Below are 25,308 nucleotides of genomic sequence, written 5' to 3'. Positions count from 1 at the left end.
TTGTATAACAAGTAATCACGGGGCCCAATAGTAAAACTTGCAATAGGGCCCCATTCTACCACGACCACCAAGAACCAAGGTCAGAACTTGAGAAGTATACGATGGTTTAACCCCTGCGTATAAGCCACATGCTCATAGGGCGCCAAAATATTAAGTATTTGAACAGTTTTTGTTCCGATTTTTGGATGCAGTTTTGGAGCTAGGTGAAATCAATAGTGGATTTATAAAGGAGAAGATGTGAAATTTGTCCTTAAAGGGACCGATAGCCCCAAAAAAGTCACATGGCAGAGAAGAGGTCATCGGTGTCTGATCTGTAGGGGTCTGACACCTGGAAAAAATCAGGAGCTACTGTACAAGTGTCCTGTTAATAGTCCTAAACATTGTATTAGACTCAGAAAACCCCTTTAAGGCCGGGTCCAGACGACCGTGCTGCAACCGACCTGCTGTGAATTAAAAGCACAGGGTGCACATGGGGGACACGAGGATGTTCCCAATGTTCCCGCGGTTCCTTTCATTAAATGAATAGGACTATGGTGCTGCCTGTCCTATCTGATGCGGCCCAGACTGTGAGCCCACACATGGGACTGTGAAATTCATGGTCGTGTATACGGGGTCCATAGAAAAGAACGGGTCTGTGTGATATCTGTGAAATACAAGGATAGCACTCTGACCCACACCATGGTCGTCTGCAAGGGGCCTGAGGCCAAGGCTACACTTACTGTGCCACAGCCAAAATGTGCTGCAGAAAAAACACGGCCACTAACTCGCTGCATTGCTCAGTACGGGGCGTGGCGGAGAGATTCAGATATATCCTATTCACACACTGCTAAAAAAAAAAACTGCATTGCAAAGTGTTTTGTGCTGTCACATATCACTGGAGGTTCTGACGCAGCTTCGACCCCTTAGACAGCGCGTCAGTCCACATAGATGCAATGTTAATAATGGGTTTAATAAACACAGCGTATCACGACATGCTTTAATGTATCATCAAAAAAATGTCTCTGGCTTCAAGGTAAACACCGATAGATATAGTCCCTCCGTCCGCAATGGATAGACTTCATACACTCAATAGAAAAGAGATGTTCTGGATGTGCAGGCTCAACACACTCCAACCAGCCAGCCTGTTATAGCCTCTGAGGACGTAACTAAGGGTTAATGTTCTAATATCACACATCTGTCATCTCTCAACTATTTCCAACATCACCCATTCAAAGGACAAAGCTTTCTTTTTCAATCATATATTATTCATCTATCAGTCAAATTCTTTTTCCTTAACCACTATGTCATACCGTATTTCATTCAATCGTCCCCATCGATAGGACTTTTATCTTCCTTGATATTCTCACATCATTTAACTTAAATAGACCATATTTATCCCAAGGAGCGCACGCTCTTGCGTTTCCGGTAAATCCCTTCTTAAGGCATGAGTTGGGCCGGCATGCATCTGGCCTGACGTGTCAATGTAAGCCTGTTTTCTCCTTTCCCTTTGCTGGATACAATGTTGACTGCCCTATAGAGCTTGGGTTTGTGGTCTCTTTGTGAATGACTCATATTCGATACATTCGGTGATACTTTGTTGCAGATGCGTTCACATACATCATCGTCTGTTCACCTTTCTGAGTCATAGATTAGCCACATTGGCTTTTTAGAGCCAGTCTATCAGGTTATTTATATCGGGAAACTTCCTCGCTCCTCATCCCTTGTAACATGGAAGGAGAGGTTTTCTAAGGAAACCAATTTCTGGTTCAATTATTGAACTAATATTGTACTAATTATTACTGCATGTGGTATTAGCCAATTAACATATTTATATTGTATTTATATTTTATTTATTCATTATTATTTTTATTTTTTATTTTTTCTTATTCTGGTGAGAGTTATTGGAACCATTTTTATAACTATGTAACTTTATTTATATTTACTTTTTTATATTTTTTTTTATAGTTATTGATGTTGAGATTTTTAATTCCAGAAAAATCACCATTTGTTCTTCTGGGCCTGATGCACTCTCTTTTGAAGGCTGTAATTGTATTAATTTTTGTATGTATTTTAGAGTTCTGATTGCACTTGAAAAATTGCCCGCAGTGACCCGAAACGCGTCGTGCTGTACTACAATAAATGTTCTTTCCACTGGACCATCTGGTTTTCACACCATTTTCTTACCAGCGAGCGCAGATTCAACACAAATCTCTGGTTCTTAGCTCCTACATTTCTGCGGTCACTCGGTGTATTGCTGATTCTGCTGCCACTTCCACCTGACTTCCAACCAAACCTGCAGAGAGGATGTGACTATTCACAACCGTTTCAGGTGAGAGGCCAACTGGTTTTTATTTCCACCACTGATTATATCCTTTTGACAAACTAACGTTGATACTACACGTAGAGCGCTCGCTGTCTCTCTTTTTGTGTTTTGTTCAACCTGTGCAATGGAAGGGATGAAAATCAGACCGACCGTGCAGGAAAGTGCAGAGGAAAGAGGCGATGGAGGCGATGGAGATCAGTTTATGTCACAATAATGTCGGCATTGAGTTCTGCTTTTGAGACGATGTTTATTCTATTTCAGTATCAGAACATCAGATCTCATGGTATGCTGCAAAATGCCGGACAGGGAAGGAAATGCTAGCCTGCAGATAAGGACTGGGGGAGGGGAGAGATAACCAATCAGGATTGTATGATGTATGTATGATGTATATATGATGTATGTTGTACATATGATGTATGATGTATGTATGATGTATGTTGCTGGGCACAATCTTATGTTTTAGCCGCATCACCTTTTGATTAATATGAAGGTTTATGTGTACATTCCAAGCGTCCCAGATTCTGCGAGATATTCCCGTTATCTGGGTTGTGTCTTGCCGTCCTGGTCGGCGGGGGGTAAGTCCCAGTTAACCAGAGTCATCTGGATAAAGGATACCTAGCTACAGCTCAGACCAGATAGGGAGGAGGTGACCAGCCGTAAAAGGACGGGTGCGAGAATAGAAATTTCTTCAGGATGAGAGCGCGACGAGCCGGAATATAATCTGTTCTAGAGTTTACAGAGACTGGAAATCATCTGCAGCTGCCAAATGTTAAAGGTGAGCGAAACCGAAGGGCGCTGGTGTCTGTGTGAGAAGGCTGTTACTTATTAGGCCTCTGACTCTGACTACCGATGGGCCAGAAATCCAGAAACATCCAGAAACAATTACAGTGGCCAGACATAATATATAATTGTGCCCACACACAGTCCAGTCGCCCCAGTCAGTCGAATTTCTGAGCTGCTGGATGTCTCCTGGTCAACTAGAAGTGTTTAACTATGAAGTGAAAGCATCTAGAAGGAAGAACAGCTCAACCACAAAGTGCTAGACATCGAAATTCACAGGACTGTCAGGTGCAAAAACGGGCCGAGCATAAAAATATGCTAATTAGGGTCTCTACTAGGACCACCCCTGACAGTACAGAGTCTAATTAGCATACTGGGTGCTGAAAGTAACAGCAGTGATTGCTCAGGAACTGTTGGGGCGAGAAAAGAAACTCCAACTGTGCTGGAATCAGAGGAGCGGAGCCTATAGACGGATGTAAAGAGTAAGTGGAGGTGGGGAACAGTCCTCGTTAAGGAATTTTGATTTAAGAGGGTATCCATTGTGAGGAGAGCAGATACAGAGAGAAATTAGAGAAGCTGAGACATCCGTCCTGTACACAAACAATCCACCGATATCAATGGAAATTGTGTAATGCCTCACTTTCCCTGAAGAGGCGCTGCAGGGGAATTGAACACTTGTTGCCAGATTATATCTGATATTACTAAAGACTGTGGCAGTGATACGCCCGATGACTGGACCATTGTTGGAGAACTCTGCTAAAAAAAAAAAAGGATTACAATGTTTCAAGAATCGGTTCCAAAATGACGTCAGCCAAGTCTATCAGCGCCAATGTCCTTGTTATTCTCTACATTCCAACATAATCTGTTCTCGAGAAATCTGCGCCCTGTTTGCACTTGTCCTGGAGGCCACTAGAGGGTTACACAGATCTGCAGCTTTCCAAGCAGGAAAAGAAGAAAGTTTCATTTACTGTCTGTCCCTGCCCACAATGTGTGTCAGAGCTGGGAAACCCGACTTACAAAGTACAGGAGGAGAAGAGAAGTGAAGATGGTAGGCCGGACTATCCTGCCCCTGAACTGAGGAGGAAATACGTCTGATCCAACCATAAGAATAGCAGAAGAGACACTTCGGGCCATGCAGATATTAGAGAAGGAAAAATACATTCCCCTCTATCTCTCCAAGCAGGTGACACGTGAGGAACATAAGGTAAGTCACAAACCCTCAGTGATTTACACAACATAGTTCTGTAGTGTTACTTACAAAAATAAGCTCTAAGCAGATGGATGTCATAGGGGTCCTAGTACTTGGGACCCCCCTCGCTGTATGAGAACTTCATGCTCTGCAGACTGAACCTATTCTTGTATTTCATTGCCCGTCATTTGCATGTAATATCCTACCTACTGATACACCACAGCTTCCCCGGGCAAAGCCAGCTGATCACCGCAGTGCAAACCTTGTCTCTAAAGACAATCCCTTTAAGCAGTGGGATCATGTAAAACATAGAGGGATTCTATTCCTAAAAAGCAAAGATACAAACTCAGCTCTGCTACATCTGCGGACTGTTATACTCGATTTACACGCTGCACACATCTTCCTCCAGATAATAACTTGTCGCTTCCTTTTCTGGTCGCAGCACGGTGAAATGTAGCAAGTGAAAGTGACGAAATTCTCCTGATAAGAATCTGCAGATTTCCAACCATCACAAAGGTAACAATTGCAATTTGTTGCTTTTCATTGTTGTATCAATCCCTCACGGTTTTCTAGATCTCGGCTTGCTGTCATTCATTTGCTCACTTCTAGTAGATAAAACTCAGTCCATGGTCATGTGATAGACAGACAGGACAGATATCCGATTACTGTGCTGTATCTATGAGCCGTGCACCCCTGTGCCCATCACATGACCATGGACAGATCTTTAGCGACTGGAACTAAACAGGATGAACGATACTGAGAGTATAATGGAAAATTATCACTGCAATTTTTCTCTTGGACGGTCAGTGAGTTCAGTGGACGCCATTCGCTGCTTTGTTTGCATTGCAGTGGTGTGAGCACCGGGGTAAGTTTATTATGGCCAGCAATTTTTTGGCATAAAAAGTAGTGAACAGAGAGTTTGCAACTTTCTAAACACCACTTGGTGCAATATTTATTTCTGCCACCCGCACCACTTCCTGATGGTGATGCCACAGGCCCTGTCATATTTATCACCACTGATGCCAGTTTTCTATAGGAACTGATGTTGATTTCGGTATGGGTGACACCCCAATGGAGGGAGAGCCTGATTTAGGGTGGGTCTCATCATAAATGTAACTCACTCATCACCAAAGGAGGGATTATCAAGACCAGCATGGAAACCTCAAGTCTTCATGAATCACTCGCTATTTCGGGATAGGGCCATCCAGGGTATGTATGCTACCAGTGAGGGGTCGGTCCTAGCTAAAGTTCTTATGTCAGCTGGAGGGTATACTACTTATCTTAGCTGCATTCATTATTCTGTAGGCTTCAGAGCTGAAATTTCTTCTGAGGATTTGCCTTCTGACAAGTATCACCTCTATACGGGGCAGGTACTATATAGGGGGCAACGCTAAGGTGTTAGGGGAGGGCTGAATAATAGCAGGGTCTTCATGGCTATGACATCTCTTTATTGTTTCCTTATTGAGTAGGTGAAGGGTCTGAGAAATAAAACATATGGGGGGGGGGGGAGACTTCAACTTACTCTCTATAGTCTTGAGATAAATAGGGAAAGGGGCGGCATGTTGGAAACTTTAAAATATGGAGGAAGAACACAAGAAGAACAAGGGGGCACAATCTGGAATTAGTTGGGGCTAGATCAGAAGGTCAGGAAATATTTGAGGCTATAGTTGAGGCTCGGAGCAAACCTGCAGCAGATGGAACATGCCGGTGATAAAGACGTCTGTCCTAAGATACAATGGTAATATAAGGACAGACATGACGGACCATGTGATGTTTGTCTAAGATCAATCTTCTATGTTTCTATGTTTATTCCTCAGGTTCCTCTGGAATCTCATTGACTAGAAGACAATGACAGCCTCGCGGATAAAAGCGGAGATATTACAGACCAGCCTGATATGGGTCACTGCATTGATAATTGCATCAAGTCACTGTAAGTTGTCTGCTCTATACATGTCTATGGGTGTTTCTGAGTCCTACTTAAAGGGATATTCTGGTTTTCCACTGCTTGGGGGTAACTGACTGATTGGTAGGGGCCAATGAAGAGTAGGAGGGTCTGAATGGCAGGTCGGACATCTGCATTGCTGCTCTACCAGTGATAAGTACATGCTGTGCGTGGCTCCATCTATCAGTCCCTTACACCTATCTTGTCCCTTAAGTGGACAAGAATGTGCAACCAGCCGGTATATTCAGATGGGGGTACAAGGGACATCTATTCTCAATTAGATTAGCAGAATGCTACCATTGGTCAGGACGGGCACTGTCAGAGCAGCAGGTTGTAGTAGTTTTACAACAAGAAATGAATTCATGTATATATAGGAAAGGGTTAACTACTGTATATTTACAGCTCAGCAAATCCCCAGGATTACAAATCTGGACTGTCTGAATGATTTCGATACTACAATGGTTTGTTCTTGGGAGGTTGTGAATGGAGACATCAACTGCAGTTCTGATTTCCAACTAAAATACAGAGAATCTTACAAGAAGTAAGTATCTAGAATCATGATACATTATAAGGTCCCACTATAAGACCCCACCATAAGGTCCCGTTATAAGGTTCCACCATAAGGCTCCACTATAACACCACACTATAAGGTCCCAATATGAGACCCCACTATAAGGTCCCACTATAAGGTCCCACTATAAGGTCTTGCTATAAGGCCCCACTATAAGGTCTTGCTATAAGGGCCCACTATAAGGTCCCACTATAAGGTCTTGGTATAAGGCCCCACTATAAGGTCTTGCTATAAGGGCCCACTATAAGGTCCCACTATAAGGTCTTGCTATAAGGCCCCACTATAAGGCTCCACTATAAGGTCCCACTATAAGGCCCCAATGACATTGATGGTGCTATCTATTATAAATCTGTAGTAACAGCTGACATATGGGCTCATCCATTTCTATGGCCTTATGCACATGGACGTATATATAGATCCATGTAGGGACTGTAATGTCCAAGACACAATATACGGAGCCGGATCTATCCCTGTCTGTTTTTGCAGCTTGTTCTGTTTTATTAATATGGTTGAGGTAGAAGGTGAAGAAGCACCTGAGATGGGAGGGAGCCTCAAATTCCTCTTCTATTTCCACCATTTCACAGTCTTGGCTTTCAAATATGCAAATATTTAAAAAAAAAAATGTTTTTGAAAGATTTTTTTCTTTTTTTTTCCAGATCTTCACAGTATTGCAAAGATCTGGATAATGAATACTATAAGAACTTCAGAGTCCCCAATAAATGTACCTGCAACATCACAGTGATTGTGTTCACACTATCTGACAAATATATCATCAACGTGGAATCGCAGGGGCAAAATGTGGGGAACGCAACAATAGACGTCGCCTCTTCCGGTAAGATACTTGGATTTTATAACATAAGATTTTCAGCTATGATAAAACCCACTAAGAGTATGCAGTGAGGTCGCTTCTCTTGTTCTGGAGGACCCAGCACATCCTTGTATTACACACATTGTCCACTGGATTCCATAAGAAAAGTGTAATACTTCATCTCTCCAGTGGAGGAGCTGCAGGGAGACAGAGACTGGAAAAATAAGAGACCTGCTCAATCTCGCTGCGCATTCTGAAGTATATGTATTAGTGGCTCCACCCCTTTCATGCATATGTATTAGTGGCTCCACCCCTTTTGTGTATATGAAGAGCTCAACGGAAAAATGGCCTAAGTCCAAAAATCAATATTGTGAGAAAAACAAAATTTAAAGTTTTAGCCTAAAGCAAACGGGCATTATTGTGGAATATATCTATCCAATGTAATCAGCTAATGAACACCGTTAATCCTAATCATAAATTGTATTATTTATTAAAAAAATTGCAGCTTCATGTATAAATATTATTTATTTAATATTATTAATTAATTACTACTATTATTAAACGATGAAGAATAATAATTACCTGCCTCCCTTTTCGGCGCTAAATATGTGCAAAAGTCGATTTAGAGCCTTTTAAACAATAAGACAAAGTTTTTACACTAATATAAACAACAGACCGGAAGTCACGATTTCAATGAAAAAATGACCAACGAGAGTGAAGTAAGTAAGTTTGTACTGGACTTAGGCCATTATTCCATTGAATGTAAATTCTTCTGCATTGAAATATATGGACTTAGGTCATTAATCCTAGGTACCTTGTAAACCCAATGCATAGAACGAGGTACAAAGAAGCTTTCTAGGTAATAATTTGAAATATGACAAAATGTGGACTTAGGCCATTTTTCCGTTGAGCTCTTCATATGTATTAGTGGCTCCACCCCTTTCATGTATATGTATTAGTGGCTCCACCCTTTCATGTATATGTATTAGTGGCTCCACCCCTTTCATATATATATATATATATATATATATATATATATATATATATATATATTAGTGGCTCCACCCCTTTCATATATATGTATTAGTGGCTCCACCCCTTTCATATATATATATATATATATATATATTAGTGGCTCCACCCCTTTCATATATATGTATTAGTGGCTCCACCCCTCTCAGAAGACACACTTTCCTCTAACATCTGATTGGCCTGTCATGTGATCTCCGTTATATTACTGTGATTGGTCAATGTCCTGTCTGAGCTAGTATAACAGGCTCCACCCCGTAGACTCGTTCAGTGATAGACAAACCTCTTAGACTCGCTCACAACAAACTACAACTTTGCCACATACTAAGCGACTGTAATATATTAGGACATCCTAAACTGAACACTCTCAAGATAAAGTCAAAAAAGTGTTTTTCTGGGACTGATCCTTAGAATAGATCATTAAAATTTGATCAAAGAGGGCCCAAGTGTTGCAATACCAGACACGGCCTGTGGACAAAAGTGGCGCTGTTTTCCAAATCTCACACAACCCTTTAATCTATTGCCTTCCTTTGTCTTTCTTATCTTACTGGTTTGTCTATTTCTTTCATATCTAGAACATCAATCTGATAAAAATACATTTTCTTACAGCTAAACCAAGGACTCCGACAATCTTAAACGTGAATCTCTCGAACTCAGAAATTGGGGTTGTAAACTGGAGAACCAACTATGACAGGGAGGACACCAAATCAATGCTACACTTTTATATCCAGATTATCTCCATGGAAGACGACAAAACGGTAACACGAGAGCTGGATTTTATTTAATTTCCTCCGCCCTTCGATACATCTGCTAAGTGTCAGCCGACCGGAGACTTCTCACAGCTGAGGGTGTGTTACAGTTTTATCCAGCACATTTCTCTCTCCTGGATGTCAAGGATATTCAGCACACAGAGAATTGTCTAGACCGGATACATTGTAACAAATTGTCAGCTGTGAGATATCTGTGTAAGGCTGGATTCACACCTGCGCTCATTGCCTGTTCAGGTATTCCAGCCATCATTCTGCTTAAAGAGGACCTTTCACCACTTTTGGGCACATGCAGTGTCATATACTGCCAGAAAGCCGACAGTGCGCTGAATTCAGCGCACTGTCGGCTTTCCCGATCCGTGCCCGGTGTAAAGAGCTTACGGTGCCAGTACCGTAGTGCTCTATGGTCAGAAGGGCGTTTCTGACCATTAGCCAGAGACGTCCTTCTGCCTCGCGGCGCCTATCGCGCTGTGCTGTGGAGCGGGGAGGAACGCCCTCTCCCTCCCTGATAATACTCATCTATGGACGAGCTGTGTGAGCAGAGGGAGGGGGCCTTCCTCCCCGCTCCACAGCACAGCGCGATTGGCGCCGCGAGGCAGAAGGGCGTCTCTGGCTAATGGTCAGAAACGCCCTTCTGACCATAGAGCACTACGGTACCGGCACCGTAAGCTCTTTACACCGGGCACAGATCGGGAAAGCCGACAGTGCGCTGAATTCAGCGCACTGTCGGCTTTCTGGCAGTATATAACACTGCATGTGCCCAAAAGTGGTGAAAGGTCCTCTTTAAAAAATGCAGAAAGAAAAGTCCTGCAAATCCGGGTGTTTTAAGTGGATTAAGTTTCTGTTTGTGGGGTCCCCAAATGAACCCCAAAAATGGAAACACGAACACTGGTGTGAACCTAGAGTAAGAGTTCAACCTGAGCAAAGTCAGACCCTGACCATGATGAAGAGCGGAAAAACATATCTATGAAGAAACTGCTACATTAGTGATACATAAGATATGATAGATAGATAGATAGATAGATAGATAGATAGATAGATAGATAGATAGGAGATAGATAGATAGATAGATAGATAGATAGATAGATAGGAGATAGATAGATAGATAGATAGATAGATAGATAGATAGATAGATAGATAGGAGATAGATAGATAGATAGATAGATAGATAGATAGATAGGAGATAGATAGATAGATAGATAGATAGATAGATAGGAGATAGGATATAGATAGATAGATAGATAGATAGATAGATAGATAGATAGGAGATAGATAGATAGATAGATAGATAGATAGATAGATAGATAGATAGATAGATAGGAGATAGATAGATAGATAGATAGATAGATAGATAGATAGATAGGAGATAGATAGATAGATAGATAGATAGGAGATAGATAGATAGATAGATAGATAGATAGATAGATAGATAGATAGGAGATAGATAGATAGATAGATAGATAGGAGATAGATAGATAGATAGATAGATAGATAGATAGATAGGAGATAGATAGATAGATAGATAGATAGGAGATAGATAGATAGATAGATAGATAGATAGATAGGAGATAGATAGATAGATAGATAGATAGATAGATAGATAGGAGATAGATAGATAGATAGATAGATAGATAGATAGGAGATAGATAGATAGGAGATAGATAGATAGATAGATGATAGATAGATAGATAGATAGATAGATAGATAGATAGGAGATAGATAGATAGATAGGAGATAGATAGATAGATAGATAGATAGATAGATAGATAGATAGGAGATAGATAGATAGATAGATAGATAGATAGATAGATAGATAGATAGATAGGAGATAGATAGATAGATAGATAGATAGATAGATAGATAGGAGATAGATAGATAGATAGATAGATAGATAGATAGATAGATAGGAGATAGATAGATAGATAGATAGGAGATAGATAGATAGATAGATAGATAGATAGATAGGAGATAGATAGATAGGAGATAGATAGATAGATAGGAGATAGATAGATAGACAGATAGATAGATGATAGATAGATAGATAGATAGATAGATAGATAGATAGGAGATAGATAGATAGATAGATAGATAGATAGATAGATAGGAGATAGATAGATAGATAGATAGATAGGAGATAGATAGATAGATAGATAGATAGATAGATAGATAGATAGGAGATAGATAGATAGATAGATAGATAGATAGATAGGAGATAGATAGATAGATAGATAGATAGATAGATAGATAGATAGATAGGAGATAGATAGATAGATAGATAGATAGGAGATAGATAGATAGATAGATAGATAGATAGGAGATAGATAGATAGATAGATAGATAGATAGATAGATAGATAGATAGATAGGAGATAGATAGATAGATAGATAGATAGGAGATAGATAGATAGATAGATAGATAGATAGGAGATAGATAGATAGGAGATAGATAGATAGATGATAGATAGATAGATAGATAGATAGATAGATAGGAGATAGATAGATAGATAGATAGATAGATAGGAGATAGATAGATAGATAGATAGATAGATAGGAGATAGATAGATAGATAGATAGATAGATAGATAGATAGGAGATAGATAGATAGATAGATAGATAGATAGATAGATAGATAGGAGATAGATAGATAGATAGATAGATAGGAGATAGATAGATAGATAGATAGATAGATAGATAGATAGATAGGAGATAGATAGATAGATAGATAGATAGATAGATAGATAGATAGATAGATAGGAGATAGATAGATAGGAGATAGATAGATAGATAGGAGATAGATAGATAGACAGATAGATAGATGATAGATAGATAGATAGATAGATAGGAGATAGATAGATAGATAGATAGATAGATAGATAGATAGATAGGAGATAGATAGATAGATAGATAGATAGATAGATAGATAGATAGATAGGAGATAGATAGATAGATAGATAGATAGATAGATAGGAGATAGATAGATAGATAGATAGATAGATAGATAGATAGATAGATAGATAGATAGACATGGACTGGTTTGGTGGTGACCTTCTCCTCCCAGGCATTAGAAAACAAACTACCACAAATAGAACCTCGATACACCTTCAGTAAGAAAGATCTGAGCCGAGGCCAAGACTACAGAGTCAGAGTTAAGGCGAAGTTCAAAGAGCAAACAGAAATAATCTGGAGCGAATGGAGTCCGGAGTTTGAGTTCAGAAACGGTGAGGACTTGGAGATCTGCATCTGGCCAAGATTTGTGCTCATAAGTTGTGTAATAGAGAAATGGTGACACTATATATATACTGTATATACCATCATCATCCATCTATCAAGACTCTTTTCCATCTAAGTTGGTTTACAAGTCTTTGTCAATTCATTTCTTAATATACCTTTATAATAACTCAAACTCCTCCTATAGCCCCCACCCCCACCACTGAGTCCGCTGCAGTTAGAATTTTTCCTCTAGCCCCCAGCATTCTTGAGTAATTGGTGCAATTTATTTCAGCACCCAATTAGCTATTTGGGCTCTCAACTGTCACTTGGGTGGTCTTTGGCTATCTTTTGGGCGGTCACTTGGGCGGTCTTTGCCCCGCCCACCTGACAGTGGAGAACCTCATTCATATATAAGCTGCTGAACCTAATAGAAGTGATTGCTCGGGCACCGTAAGGGCTAAGGGAAAACTCCAAGTGTGCCGGATTTCTGGTGAAGCTGAATCGCATTGGATTGACTTGGTAAAAGTGTTGTCTACTTCCTAATATTGATGGAGATCGTCAGCATGACAATGGTGGTTTCCAAAAACAAATAAATTAACAATGTAACATATACAAAATATATCAGATACATCTCCGAGGAGCCCACAAGGGGTTACCCGTCCATTTTTGCTGATACGGAGGCTCCGTTTATAGCGTTACAGCTTATGGTTGGGCTTCTTATGTTAACCCTTACAGGTAAGTGTAAGATTTGCTTTGTCTTTTTATCGTTGTCCTGACATTACTCTTGTCCTCTTGCAGATTATAACCTGACCATAGAGGAGAGATTATTGTACATCATCCCAATATCCTGCGCCGTTCTGCTACCGCTCATTGTACTCGGCTACTTCTGTATAACCAGGTGAGAGATAACTACTGCCCCATGTGCTGTATATACAGACCACTACTGCCCCATGTGCTGTATATACCAGACCATTACTGCCCCATGTGCTGTATATACCAGACCACTACTGCCCCATGTGCTGTATATACCAGACCATTACTGCCCCATGTGCTGTATATACCAGACCATTACTGCCCCATGTGCTGTATATACCAGACCACTACTGCCCCGTGTACTGTATATACCAGACCACTACTGCCCCATGTGCTGTATATACAGACCACTACTGCCCCATGTGCTGTATATACCAGACCACTACTGCCCCATGTGCTGTATATACCAGACCACTACTGCCCCGTGTACTGTATATACCAGACCATTACTGCCCCGTGTGCTGTATATACCAGACCACTACTGCCCCATGTGCTGTATATACAGACCACTACTGCCCCATGTGCTGTATACACCAGACCACTACTGCCCCATGTGCTGTATATACCAGACCATTACTGCCCCATGTGCTGTATATACCAGACCATTACTGCCCCATGTGCTGTATATACCAGACCACTACTGCCCCATGTGCTGTATATACCAGACCACTACTACCCCATGTGCTGTATATACAGACCACTACTGCCCCATGTGCTGTATATACAGACCATTACTGCCCCATGTGCTGTATATACAGACCACTACTGCCCCGTGTGCTGTATATACCAGACCACTACTGCCCCATGTGCTGTATACACCAGACCACTACTACCCCATGTGCTGTATATACCAGACCACTACTGCCGCATGTGCTGTATATACCAGACCACTACTGCCGCATGTACTGTATATACCAGACCACTACTGCCCCATGTGCTGTATATACCAGACCACTACTGCCCCATGTGCTGTATATACCAGACCACTATTGCCCCATGTGCTGTATATACAGACCACTACTTCCCCATGTGCTGTATATACCAGACCACTATTGCCCCATGTGCTGTATATACCAGACCACTACTGCCCCGTGTGCTGTATATACCAGACCACTACTGCTCCGTGTGCTGTATATACCAGACCATTACTGCCCCATGTGCTGTATATACCAGACCACTACTGCCCCATGTGCTGTATATACCAGACCACTACTGCCCCATGTGCTGTATATACCAGACCACTACTGCCCCATGTGCTGTATATACCAGACCACTACTGCCCCATGTGTTGTATATACAGACCACTACTGCCGCATGTGCTGTATATACCAGACCACTACTGCCCCATGTGCTGTATATACCAGACCACTACTGCCCCATGTGCTGTATATACAGACCACTACTGCCCCATGTGCTGTATATACCAGACCACTACTGCCCCATGTGCTGTATATACCAGACCACTACTGCCCCATGTGCTGTATATACCAGACCACTACTGCCCCATGTGCTGTATACACCAGACCATTACTGCCCCATGTGCTGTATATACCAGACCACTACTGCCCCATGTGCTGTATATACCAGACCACTACTGCCCCATGTGCTGTATACACCAGACCATTACTGCCCCATGTGCTGTATATACCAGACCACTACTGCTCCGTGTGCTGTATATACCAGACCACTACTGCCCCATGTGCTGTATATACCAGACCACTACTGCCCCATGTGCTGTATATACAGACCACTACTGCCCCATGTGCTGTATATACCAGACCACTACTGCCCCATGTGCTGTATATACCAGACCACTACTGCCCCATGTGCTGTATATACCAGACCATTACTGCCCCATGTGCTGTATATACCAGACCACTACTGCCCCGTGTGCTGTATATACCAGACCACTATTGCCCCATGTGCTGTATATACCAGACCACTACCTCCCCATGTGCTGTATATACCAGACCACTATTGCCCCATGTGCTGTATATACAGACCACTACTGCCCCATGTGCTGTATATACCAGACCACTACTGCCCCATGTGCTGTATATACCAGACCACTACTGCTCCGTGTGCTGTATATACCAGACCACTACTGCCCCGTGTGCTGTATATACCAGACCACTACCTCCCCATGTGCTGTATATACCAGACCACTATTGCCCCATGTGCTGTATATACCAGACCACTACTACCCCATGTGCTGTATATACCAGACCATTACTGCCCCATGTGCTGTATATACCAGACCACTACTGCTCCGTGTGCTGTATATACCAGACCACTACTGCCCCATGTGCTGTATATACCAGACCACTACTGCCCCATGTGCTGTATATACCAGACCACTACTGCCCCATGTGCTGTATATACCAGACCACTACTGCCCCATGTGCTGTATATACAGACCACTACTGCCCCATGTGCTGTATATACCAGACCACTACTGCTCCGTGTGCTGTATATACCAGACCACTACTGCCCCATGTGCTGTATATACCAGACCACTACTGCCCCATGTGCTGTATATACCAGACCACTACTGCCCCATGTGCTGTATATACCAGACCACTACTGCCCCATGTGCTGTATATACCAGACCACTACTACCCCATGTGCTGTATATACCAGACCATTACTGCCCCATGTGCTGTATATACCAGACCACTACTGCCCCATGTGCTGTATATACCAGACCACTACTGCCCCATGTGCTGTATATACCAGACTACTACTGCCCCATGTGCTGTATATACCAGACCACTACTGCCCCATGTGCTGTATATACCAGACCACTACTGCCCCATGTGCTGTATATACCAGACCACTACTGCCCCATGTGCTGTATATACCAGACCACTACTGCTCCGTGTGCTGTATATACCAGACCACTACTGCCGCATGTGCTGTATATACCAAACCACTACTACCCCATGTGCTGTATATACCAGACCACTACTGCCCCATGTGCTGTATATACCAGACCACTACTGCCCCATGTGCTGTATATACCAGACCACTACTGCCCCATGTGCTGTATATACCAGACCACTACTGCCCCATGTGCTGTATATACCAGACCACTACTGCCCCATGTGCTGTATATACCAGACCACTACTACCCCATGTGCTGTATATACCAGACCACTACTGCCCCATGTGCTGTATATACCAGACCACTACTGCTCCGTGTGCTGTATATACCAGACCACTACTGCCGCATGTGCTGTATATACCAGACCACTACTACCCCATGTGCTGTATATACCAGACCACTACTGCCCCATGTGCTGTATATACAGTTAGGGCCAGAAATATTTGGACAGTGACACATTTTTCGCGAGTTGGGCTCTGCATGCCACCACATTGGTTTTGAAATGAAACCTCTACAACAGAATTCCAGTGCAGATTGTAACGTTTAATTTGAAGGGTTGAACAAAAATATCTGATAGAAAATGTAGGAATTGTAGACATTTCTTTACAAATACTCCACATTTTAGGAGCTCAAAAGTAATTGGACAAATAAACATAACCCAAAAAAAAATATTTTTATTTTCAATATTTTGTTGCGAATCCTTTGGAGGCAATCACTGCCTTAAGTCTGGAACCCATGGACATCACCAAACGCTGGGTTTCCTCCTTCGTAATGCTTTGCCAGGCCTTTACAGCCGCAGCCTTCAGGTCTTGCTTGTTTGTGGGTCTTTCCGCCTTAAGTCTGGATTTGAGCAAGTGAAATGCATGCTCAATTGGGTTAAGATCTGGTGATTGACTTGGCCATTGCAGAATGTTCCACTTTTTTGCACTCATGAACTCCTGGGTAGCTTTGGCTGTATGCTTGGGGTCATTGTCCATCTGTACTATGAAGCGCCGTCCCATCAACTTGGCAGCATTTGGCTGAATCTGGGCTGAAAGTATATCCCGGTACACGTCAGAATTCATCCGGCTACTCTTGTCTGCTGTTATGTCATCAATAAATACAAGTGAGCCAGTGCCGCCATTGAAAGCCATGCATGCCCATGCCATCACGTTGCCTCCACCATGTTTTACAGAGGATGTGGTGTGCCTTGGATCATGTGCCGTTCCCTTTCTTCTCCAAACTTTTTTCTTCCCATCATTCTGGTACAGGTTGATCTTTGTCTCATCTGTCCATAGAATACTTTTCCAGAACTGAGCTGGCTTCTTGAGGTGTTTTTCAGCAAATGTAACTCTGGCCTGTCTATTTTTGGAATTGATGAATGGTTTGCATCTAGATGTGAACCCTTTGTATTTACTTTCATGGAGTCTTCTCTTTACTGTTGACTTAGAGACAGATACACCTACTTCACTGACAGTGTTCTGGACTTCAGTTGATGTTGTGAACGGGTTCTTCTTGACCAAAGAAAGTATGCGGCGATCATCCACCACTGTTGTCATCCGTGGACGCCCAGGCCTTTTTGAGTTCCCAAGCTCACCAGTCAATTCCTTTTTTCTTAGAATGTACCCGACTGTTGATTTTGCTACTCCAAGCATGTCTGCTATCTCTCTGATGGATTTTTTCTTTTTTTTTCAGCCTCAGGATGTTCTGCTTCACCTCAATTGAGAGTTCCTTTGACTGCATGTTGTCTGGTCACAGCAACAGCTTCCAAATGCAAAACCACACACCTGGAATCAACCCCAGACCTTTTAACTACTTCATTGATTACAGGTTTATGAGGGAGACGCCTTCAGAGTTAATTGCAGCCCTTAGAGTCCATTGTCCAATTACTTTTGGTCCCTTGAAAAAGAGGAGGCTATGCATTACAGAGCTATGATTCCTAAACCCTTTCTCCGATTTGGATGTGGAAACTCTCATATTGTAGCTGGGAGTGTGCACTTTCAGCCCATATTATATATATAATTGTATTTCTGAACATATTTTAGTAAACAGCTAAAATAACAAAACTTGTGTCACTGTCCAAATATTTCTGGCCCTAACTGTACAGACCACTACTGCCCCATGTGCTGTATATACCAGACCACTACTACCCCATGTGCTGTATATACCAGACCACTACTGCCCCATGTGCTGTATATACCAGACCACTACTGCCCCATGTGCTGTATATACCAGACCACTACTACCCCATGTGCTGTATATACCAGACCACTACTGCCCCATGTGCTGTATATACCAGACCACTACTGCCCCATGTGCTGTATATACCAGACCACTACTGCCCCATGTGCTGTATATACAGACCACTACTGCCCCATGTGCTGTATATACCAGACCACTACTGCCCCATGTGCTGTATATACCAGACCACTACTACCCCATGTGCTGTATATACCAGACCACTACTGCCCCATGTGCTGTATATACAAACCACTACTGCCCCATGTGCTGTATATACCAGACCACTACTGCCCCATGTGCTGTATATACCAGACCACTACTACCCCATGTGCTGTATATACCAGACCACTACTGCCCCATGTGCTGTATATACCAGACCACTACTGCCCCATGTGCTGTATATACCAGACCACTACTGCCCCATGTGCTGTATATACAGACCACTACTGCCCCATGTGCTGTATATACCAGACCACTACTACCCCATGTGCTGTATATACCAGACCACTACTGCCCCATGTGCTGTATATACCAGACCACTACTGCCCCATGTGCTGTATATACCAGACCACTACTGCCCCATGTGCTGTATATACCAGACCACTACTGCCCCATGTGCTGTATATACCAGACCACTACTGCCCCATGTGCTGTATATACCAGACCACTACTGCCCCATGTGCTGTATATACCAGACCATTACTGCCCCATGTGCTGTATATACAGACCACTACTGCCCCATGTGCTGTATATACCAGACCACTACTGCCCCGTGTGCTGTATATACCAGACCACTACTGCCCCATGTGCTGTATATACCAGACCACTACTACCCCATGTGCTGTATATACCAGACCACTACTGCCCCATGTGCTGTATATACCAGACCATTACTGCCCCATGTGCTGTATATACCAGACCACTACCTCCCCATGTGCTGTATATACCAGACCACTACTGCCCCATGTGCTGTATATACCAGACCATTACTGCCCCATGTGCTGTATATACCAGACCACTACTGCTCCATGTGCTGTATATACCAGACCACTACTGCCCCATGTGCTGTATATACCAGACCACTACTGCCCCATGTGCTGTATATACCAGACCACTACTGCCCCATGTGCTGTATATACAGACCACTACTGCCCCATGTGCTGTATATACCAGACCACTACTGCCCCATGTGCTGTATATACCAGACCACTACTGCCCCATGTGCTGTATATACCAGACCATTACTGCCCCATGTGCTGTATATACAGACCACTACTGCCCCATGTGCTGTATATACCAGACCACTACTGCCCCATGTGCTGTATATACCAGACCACTACTGCCCCATGTGCTGTATATACAGACCACTACTGCCCCATGTGCTGTATATACCAGACCACTACTGCCCCATGTGCTGTATATACCAGACCATTACTGCCCCATGTGCTGTATATACAGACCACTACTGCCCCATGTGCTGTATATACCAGACCACTACTGCCCCATGTGCTGTATATACCAGACCACTACTGCCCCATGTGCTGTATATACCAGACCACTACTGCCGCATGTGCTGTATATACCAGACCACTACTGCCCCATGTGCTGTATATACCAGACCACTACTGCCCCATGTGCTGTATATACAGACCACTACTGCCCCATGTGCTGTATATACCAGACCACTACTGCCCCATGTGCTGTATATACCAGACCATTACTGCCCCATGTGCTGTATATACAGACCACTACTGCCCCATGTGCTGTATATACCAGACCACTACTGCCCCATGTGCTGTATATACCAGACCACTACTGCCCCATGTGCTGTATATACCAGACCACTACTGCCGCATGTGCTGTATATACCAGACCACTACTGCCCCATGTGCTGTATATACCAGACCACTACTGCCCCATGTGCTGTATATACAGACCACTACTGCCCCATGTGCTGTATATACCAGACCACTACTGCCCCATGTGCTGTATATACAGACCACTACTGCCCCATGTGCTGTATATACCAGACCACTACTGCCCCATGTGCTGTATATACCAGACCACTACTGCCCCATGTGCTGTATATACCAGACCACTACTGCCGCATGTGCTGTATATACCAGACCACTACTGCCCCATGTGCTGTATATACCAGACCACTACTGCCCCATGTGCTGTATATACCAGACCACTACTGCCCCATGTGCTGTATATACCAGACCACTACTGCCCCATGTGCTGTATATACCAGAGCACTTTTACTCTTAATACTTTTCCATCTCAGACTGAATATTTTCCAGTTCCTGACATACAGGGGACGTCTCATCTGTGACAGTCAATGATCCGATCAGCTGATCACGCTCCGTCCTGGTCTGGGAGATGTACGTCCTGTACATTGTGATCCCTATATTCATTGAAAAAAAAAAAAAAACTTATTAGTTCAGGTCTCCATGGTGTCAGGCTCCCTTCTATGCAGTTCTGCCGTTACTTTTCTACATGGTATTTGTTGCCTAATTTAATTATATTTTAAGTGCAAATAAACCCCAATGTCCATCTGACTTGTAGAACCAAAGAAAACTGGTGGAATAACATTCCAGATCCTGCAAGAAGCAAACTAGCCGAGAGCAACCTGTCCCCGGTGAGTAAAGAAAGTAGCAGCCACTGCCCACCATTACAGGTACAGAGGAGTCAGAGGGTTTCCCCTCCTCTATGAAGGCTGCCGACCCCTGGTGTACACCGGCGCACCCCCACTCACATTCACCAGAAACAACAGGTCCACCAGGGGTTTGGCTGCATTCTCAGGATGGGTGGGATTGGTCTGATTGCTAAAAACATTGCAAATCAATCAAACCTGAAAGATGAAGCAGGTTCTAGAGGGTTTGTAGATACAATCAGTGGATCGGAGGAGCGCCCTGACGTAGAATACAGGAGAACAATATCTGTTATATGTAACATTTCCCAATTTTATTTTTTAGAGAAATTATGTGAAACCAGCGGCAAAGCCGGATCCTGAAAAATCCTGGTAAGTTCTGGCTTCATCTCTGGAATCTTCAGGTCATTGATGGGCCAACGTTTCTATGTTTCTAACTTTTCCTTCTTCTCACCAGGGGCAAATGTTTGGTTCAGCTGGTGAAAGACTCCAAGAAGTCCAAGTGTGAACAATTCACCAAGGAACATCCGCTCCAAGATCATCTCGTGGGAAATTATATGACAAAGATCATTTTTCAGCCGGAGGTTGTTGATATAGAAAAATATCTTCATCTGTATCCTAGAAGAGATGACACTGAATATCCGGAGGACTCCCCGGAAGATAAGGAAGAGGACATTCCTCTGATGCCCATGGATGTTTCTATTGGTAACATGTTTTGTGATATTTTATCTGACTCTCCTGTGATGGTGGATGGACTGGAACACTTTAACGTGGACAACGCATTTGGGAACTTTGGGTCGCCAATTCTAAGGGACAGCGGTCAGAAAACGTTAAGACATCTGCCACTTTCCATGGTCTCCCAAGAGTCTAGATATCAAAGTTACGATTCTAATAATTCATCGGGGGATTCAAAATCAGATGGGTCAAACCCAATTTACCTTGACCAATGTTCTCTCAGTCAAGGTGATTTTTCGCCATGTGCGCCAGTATCCAGGATCGGTGAGAGTGGATCCGAGATGTGTAATGAAGACGTATTCATGAGTTCTGGCTACAACAGCTTTGCTAGCGCTCTAACTTGTTACGGGAAGGAGCTTCCACAAGCCGCAACGCCAACATCTGATCATGGAGTAGAGACGTCCACCAGTTCCGGATATCAAAGCTTTAACCAAGCCGTTCAGCAAGGTGATACCACTTGCATTGCTTTTGACTCTGGTTATAAACCCTTTGAAAGTCTTACAAGTAGCTGCACTAGTAGTGAAGACGACGCTGGCTCAAAATAATGAAGACCCTCCATGGACTGGGGTGGTCGATGGTGGGACAGATCTGTGGGAACATACTCAGACTTCTGTTTTTTTCACCTGACAGAGATCAACTTTTATGATACAAAATATCCATTTGTTTCCGAGACCTTAGGAGATGAATAGAAGAGTTTGCAACACCAGGTTTCAGAATATAACAATGTATTATAAGAAATATAAAAATATATGTGTACGATTTTGTAAATGATAGCAATATTATTATGTTATTTATTAACGATACGAGAGCAGAGCTGGGGGGGAGGGGATTATAAGGTTTATTTTATAACTTTGCCCAATGGGGCTCTACCGGATGGACCATAAGGGACCACAGTATAGGGCAGTGATGGCGAACCTATGGCGTGACCGCGGCCTACACTGACTGCAGAGTTTGACCTCTGCCCGACGCGGGCGCGATGACGTCATCAGCGCCTGCAGTGAAAAGGAGGTGGATGCCATGGGTGAGTATGAGAGTGTGTGACTGACTGTGTGTGAGTGTGTATATGATACACTCGCTCTCTAAAAGGTTCAATATCACTGGTATAGGGGATGGGACTGATCTGTGGGGGGTCTGACCACTGGGACCTTAGGGACCATGAGAAGATTAGATCTTCTGAGAAGAATCTTCTCCTATGTGAATAGAGCAATCATGTACATGTTTGACCATTGCTCCATTGACTTCTATGAGACTGATCAGTTCCATAGAAGTCAATGGAGCAGACCACTGTTCCATTCGCCTATGGGATTCAGAAATCCCTGTTATCTTGAAGTCCCTGTGATCACGTGTCATACATGAGACAATCCTTTACACAGCAGTTCCTGGTAAGTACTTTGGTATCGTTTCCTTTTCCTATGTACAAGTAGCCGCTGGTCGGGGCGATGTTATATTACTACGTGTAAAGAATTTAAAGGGATTCTATCATTGAGAAACCCTTTTTATAATAAATACACGTAGGAATAGCCTTAAGTAAGGCCATTCTTCTCTTACCTTTATTATTCTGATCCGCGCTGTTGTTCTTGAGGAATTTCTTCTTTCTTCCTTATGCAAATGAGTTTTCTTGCAGCACCGGGGGCCTCCACGGACATGCGCAGTTGGCGCTTTTGGACAATGATACGATGGGAGTGCAAGAGAAGAGGAGAAAGGCGTTGCTGGAGTTTTAAAGCAGCACTGGGAACGCCCCCAGTGCTGCGAGAAAACTCAATACTAATGCGCCCATTCGTGTAAATACAGGGTTAAACTGCACCAGAATTTCCAAAGTGTCTGATCCTGTTTGAAAATCTGGCAGAGATTTAGATGGTCCAGTCCAGGGGTCGGCAACCTCCGGCACCCCAGCTGCGGTAAAACTACAACTCCCAGCATGCATACTGGCTCTGCTGTTCTTGGAACTCCCATGGAAGTGAATGGAGCATGCTGGGAGTTGTAGTTTCACAGCATCTGGAGTGCTGTAGGTTGCCGACCCCTGGTGTAGTCTACCTTTATACCACTTACTGGTTGGCTTAATTTCCAACAGAATTTGCCAACAATGTCCTGTATAGAGACCTCCCCAATCGTCCCTCTTAGGATTTCAACATGGCCGATCCTTTGTTCTCACGATAGATAAGTCGTCAGGTCTGCATTGGTTTACTTAGCTCTGATACTTGGCTGAATGTATATGTCTATGATGGAGCAGGGTGGTGCACCAAAAGCTACCTGACGTGTATGGCCATATTTCATATTTACCACTCTATGAGTCAGTTTCCTGGTTGTGTAATTTTTTGACAGGGTTGTCCGGTATAGAAGACTCCTTGTTGTCCCCTTCACTACAGAGACATGTATGAAGTACACAGTGCTGGGGACCGCAGTCATGATGATCCAAGACCCCCGGGAGCACCGTGGTCCCCTTTTGTTCTGCAAGTTCTTGGGGGTCAAACCCCCCACAATCAATGACGGCCTATCCTAAGGGAAAATACATTGTAAAATAATATCTCATTAGTGGTGAATGGGGCACAACACAACGGCCCCCTGACCGCACACTGTGACCCACGAGGCCACTTACAAGGTTATTATCTCTATTTGCCGTGTGCAGTACAGGCATTGTCTACAGGTAGTGTGTGAGATCTAGAGGAACAACACCCTGAATTCTCCAGAATATTGACTCAACTCATTAGCTTCCTCCACTAGAGAACACAGACAGGACTCAGCAAACATCAACATCACATCATCGTCTACATAAAAGGAGAAGCGAACACAAGTCCGTGCAATCTGCTGAGCACAGATCTACCGCTGATCTAGGATTGCTTGCAATCAAATTTGTTGACGGTTTCCAGCTGTGCTTACTGAACATGATACCCTGGTGTCAGTCTGCACGTCTCCCGAGCTCGTAAACTTCTTCCTGATCAATCAGAACTACGACAACATAACTCAGGGGGTCTTGAGCCCCTAACACAGAAGTGTCAAAACCATCTGAAGCAAACTCAAGGTGACAAGGTAAATAATAATACTCACTTGTAAATTTATTGATTGGAGTCGGAAGGAATTTTTTTCCCCTGAAATGGGGCATTTGGCATAAGCCTCATGGGGTTTTTGGCTTCCCCTGGATCAACACAGTAGGGGATTGTAGGGTTATAGGTTGGACTTGATGGGCTGATGTCTTCATCCAACCTCATCTACTATATAACTATGTAACCAGAATTAAACCACCACAGATGTTGCCCACCCATCATGGGGCCCAATAGTAAAACTTGCAGTAGGGCCCCACTCTACGACTACGACCGCCAAGAACTTGCAAAATATACAACTGTTTCACCTGCTATATGCTCATAGGGTTCCAGAACATAAAGTATTTGAACAAATTATCACCAGTAGG

At 43.2% G+C, this 25,308-nt stretch overlaps 1 protein-coding gene across 1 annotated transcript; it reads left to right on the top strand.

Annotated features, from left to right (window-relative positions):
• The first annotated feature begins 4,121 nt into the window (after positions 1–4,121).
• IL4R (interleukin 4 receptor) lies at positions 4,122–22,568 on the top strand. Its single transcript, XM_075285941.1, has 11 exons — positions 4,122–4,286; positions 4,714–4,787; positions 6,089–6,201; positions 6,616–6,754; positions 7,441–7,616; positions 9,231–9,379; positions 12,446–12,605; positions 13,396–13,495; positions 21,083–21,155; positions 21,493–21,539; positions 21,625–22,568. The coding sequence occupies exons 3-11, from the start codon at positions 6,120–6,122 to the stop codon at positions 22,445–22,447; spliced, it is 1,749 nt and encodes a 582-aa protein (XP_075142042.1). The 5' UTR covers positions 4,122–4,286; positions 4,714–4,787; positions 6,089–6,119; the 3' UTR covers positions 22,448–22,568.
• The last annotated feature ends 2,740 nt before the right edge of the window (positions 22,569–25,308 follow it).

This window comes from Leptodactylus fuscus, chromosome 8, assembly GCF_031893055.1.
Source record: "Leptodactylus fuscus isolate aLepFus1 chromosome 8, aLepFus1.hap2, whole genome shotgun sequence".
NCBI classification, from domain to species: Eukaryota; Metazoa; Chordata; class Amphibia; order Anura; family Leptodactylidae; genus Leptodactylus; species Leptodactylus fuscus.
This window is presented reverse-complemented; position numbering and strand designations above follow the sequence as displayed.

Bases quoted from the DNA above. Each gene is read 5' to 3' on its own strand.
- IL4R (XM_075285941.1), top strand. From the start codon at position 6,120: ATGACAGCCTCGCGGATAAAAGCGGAGATATTACAGACCAGCCTGATA. The intron at 6,202-6,615 runs GTAAGTTGTCTG...GTATATTTACAG, and splicing joins GATAATTGCATCAAGTCACT to CTCAGCAAATCCCCAGGATT. The intron at 7,617-9,230 runs GTAAGATACTTG...ATTTTCTTACAG, and splicing joins AATAGACGTCGCCTCTTCCG to CTAAACCAAGGACTCCGACA.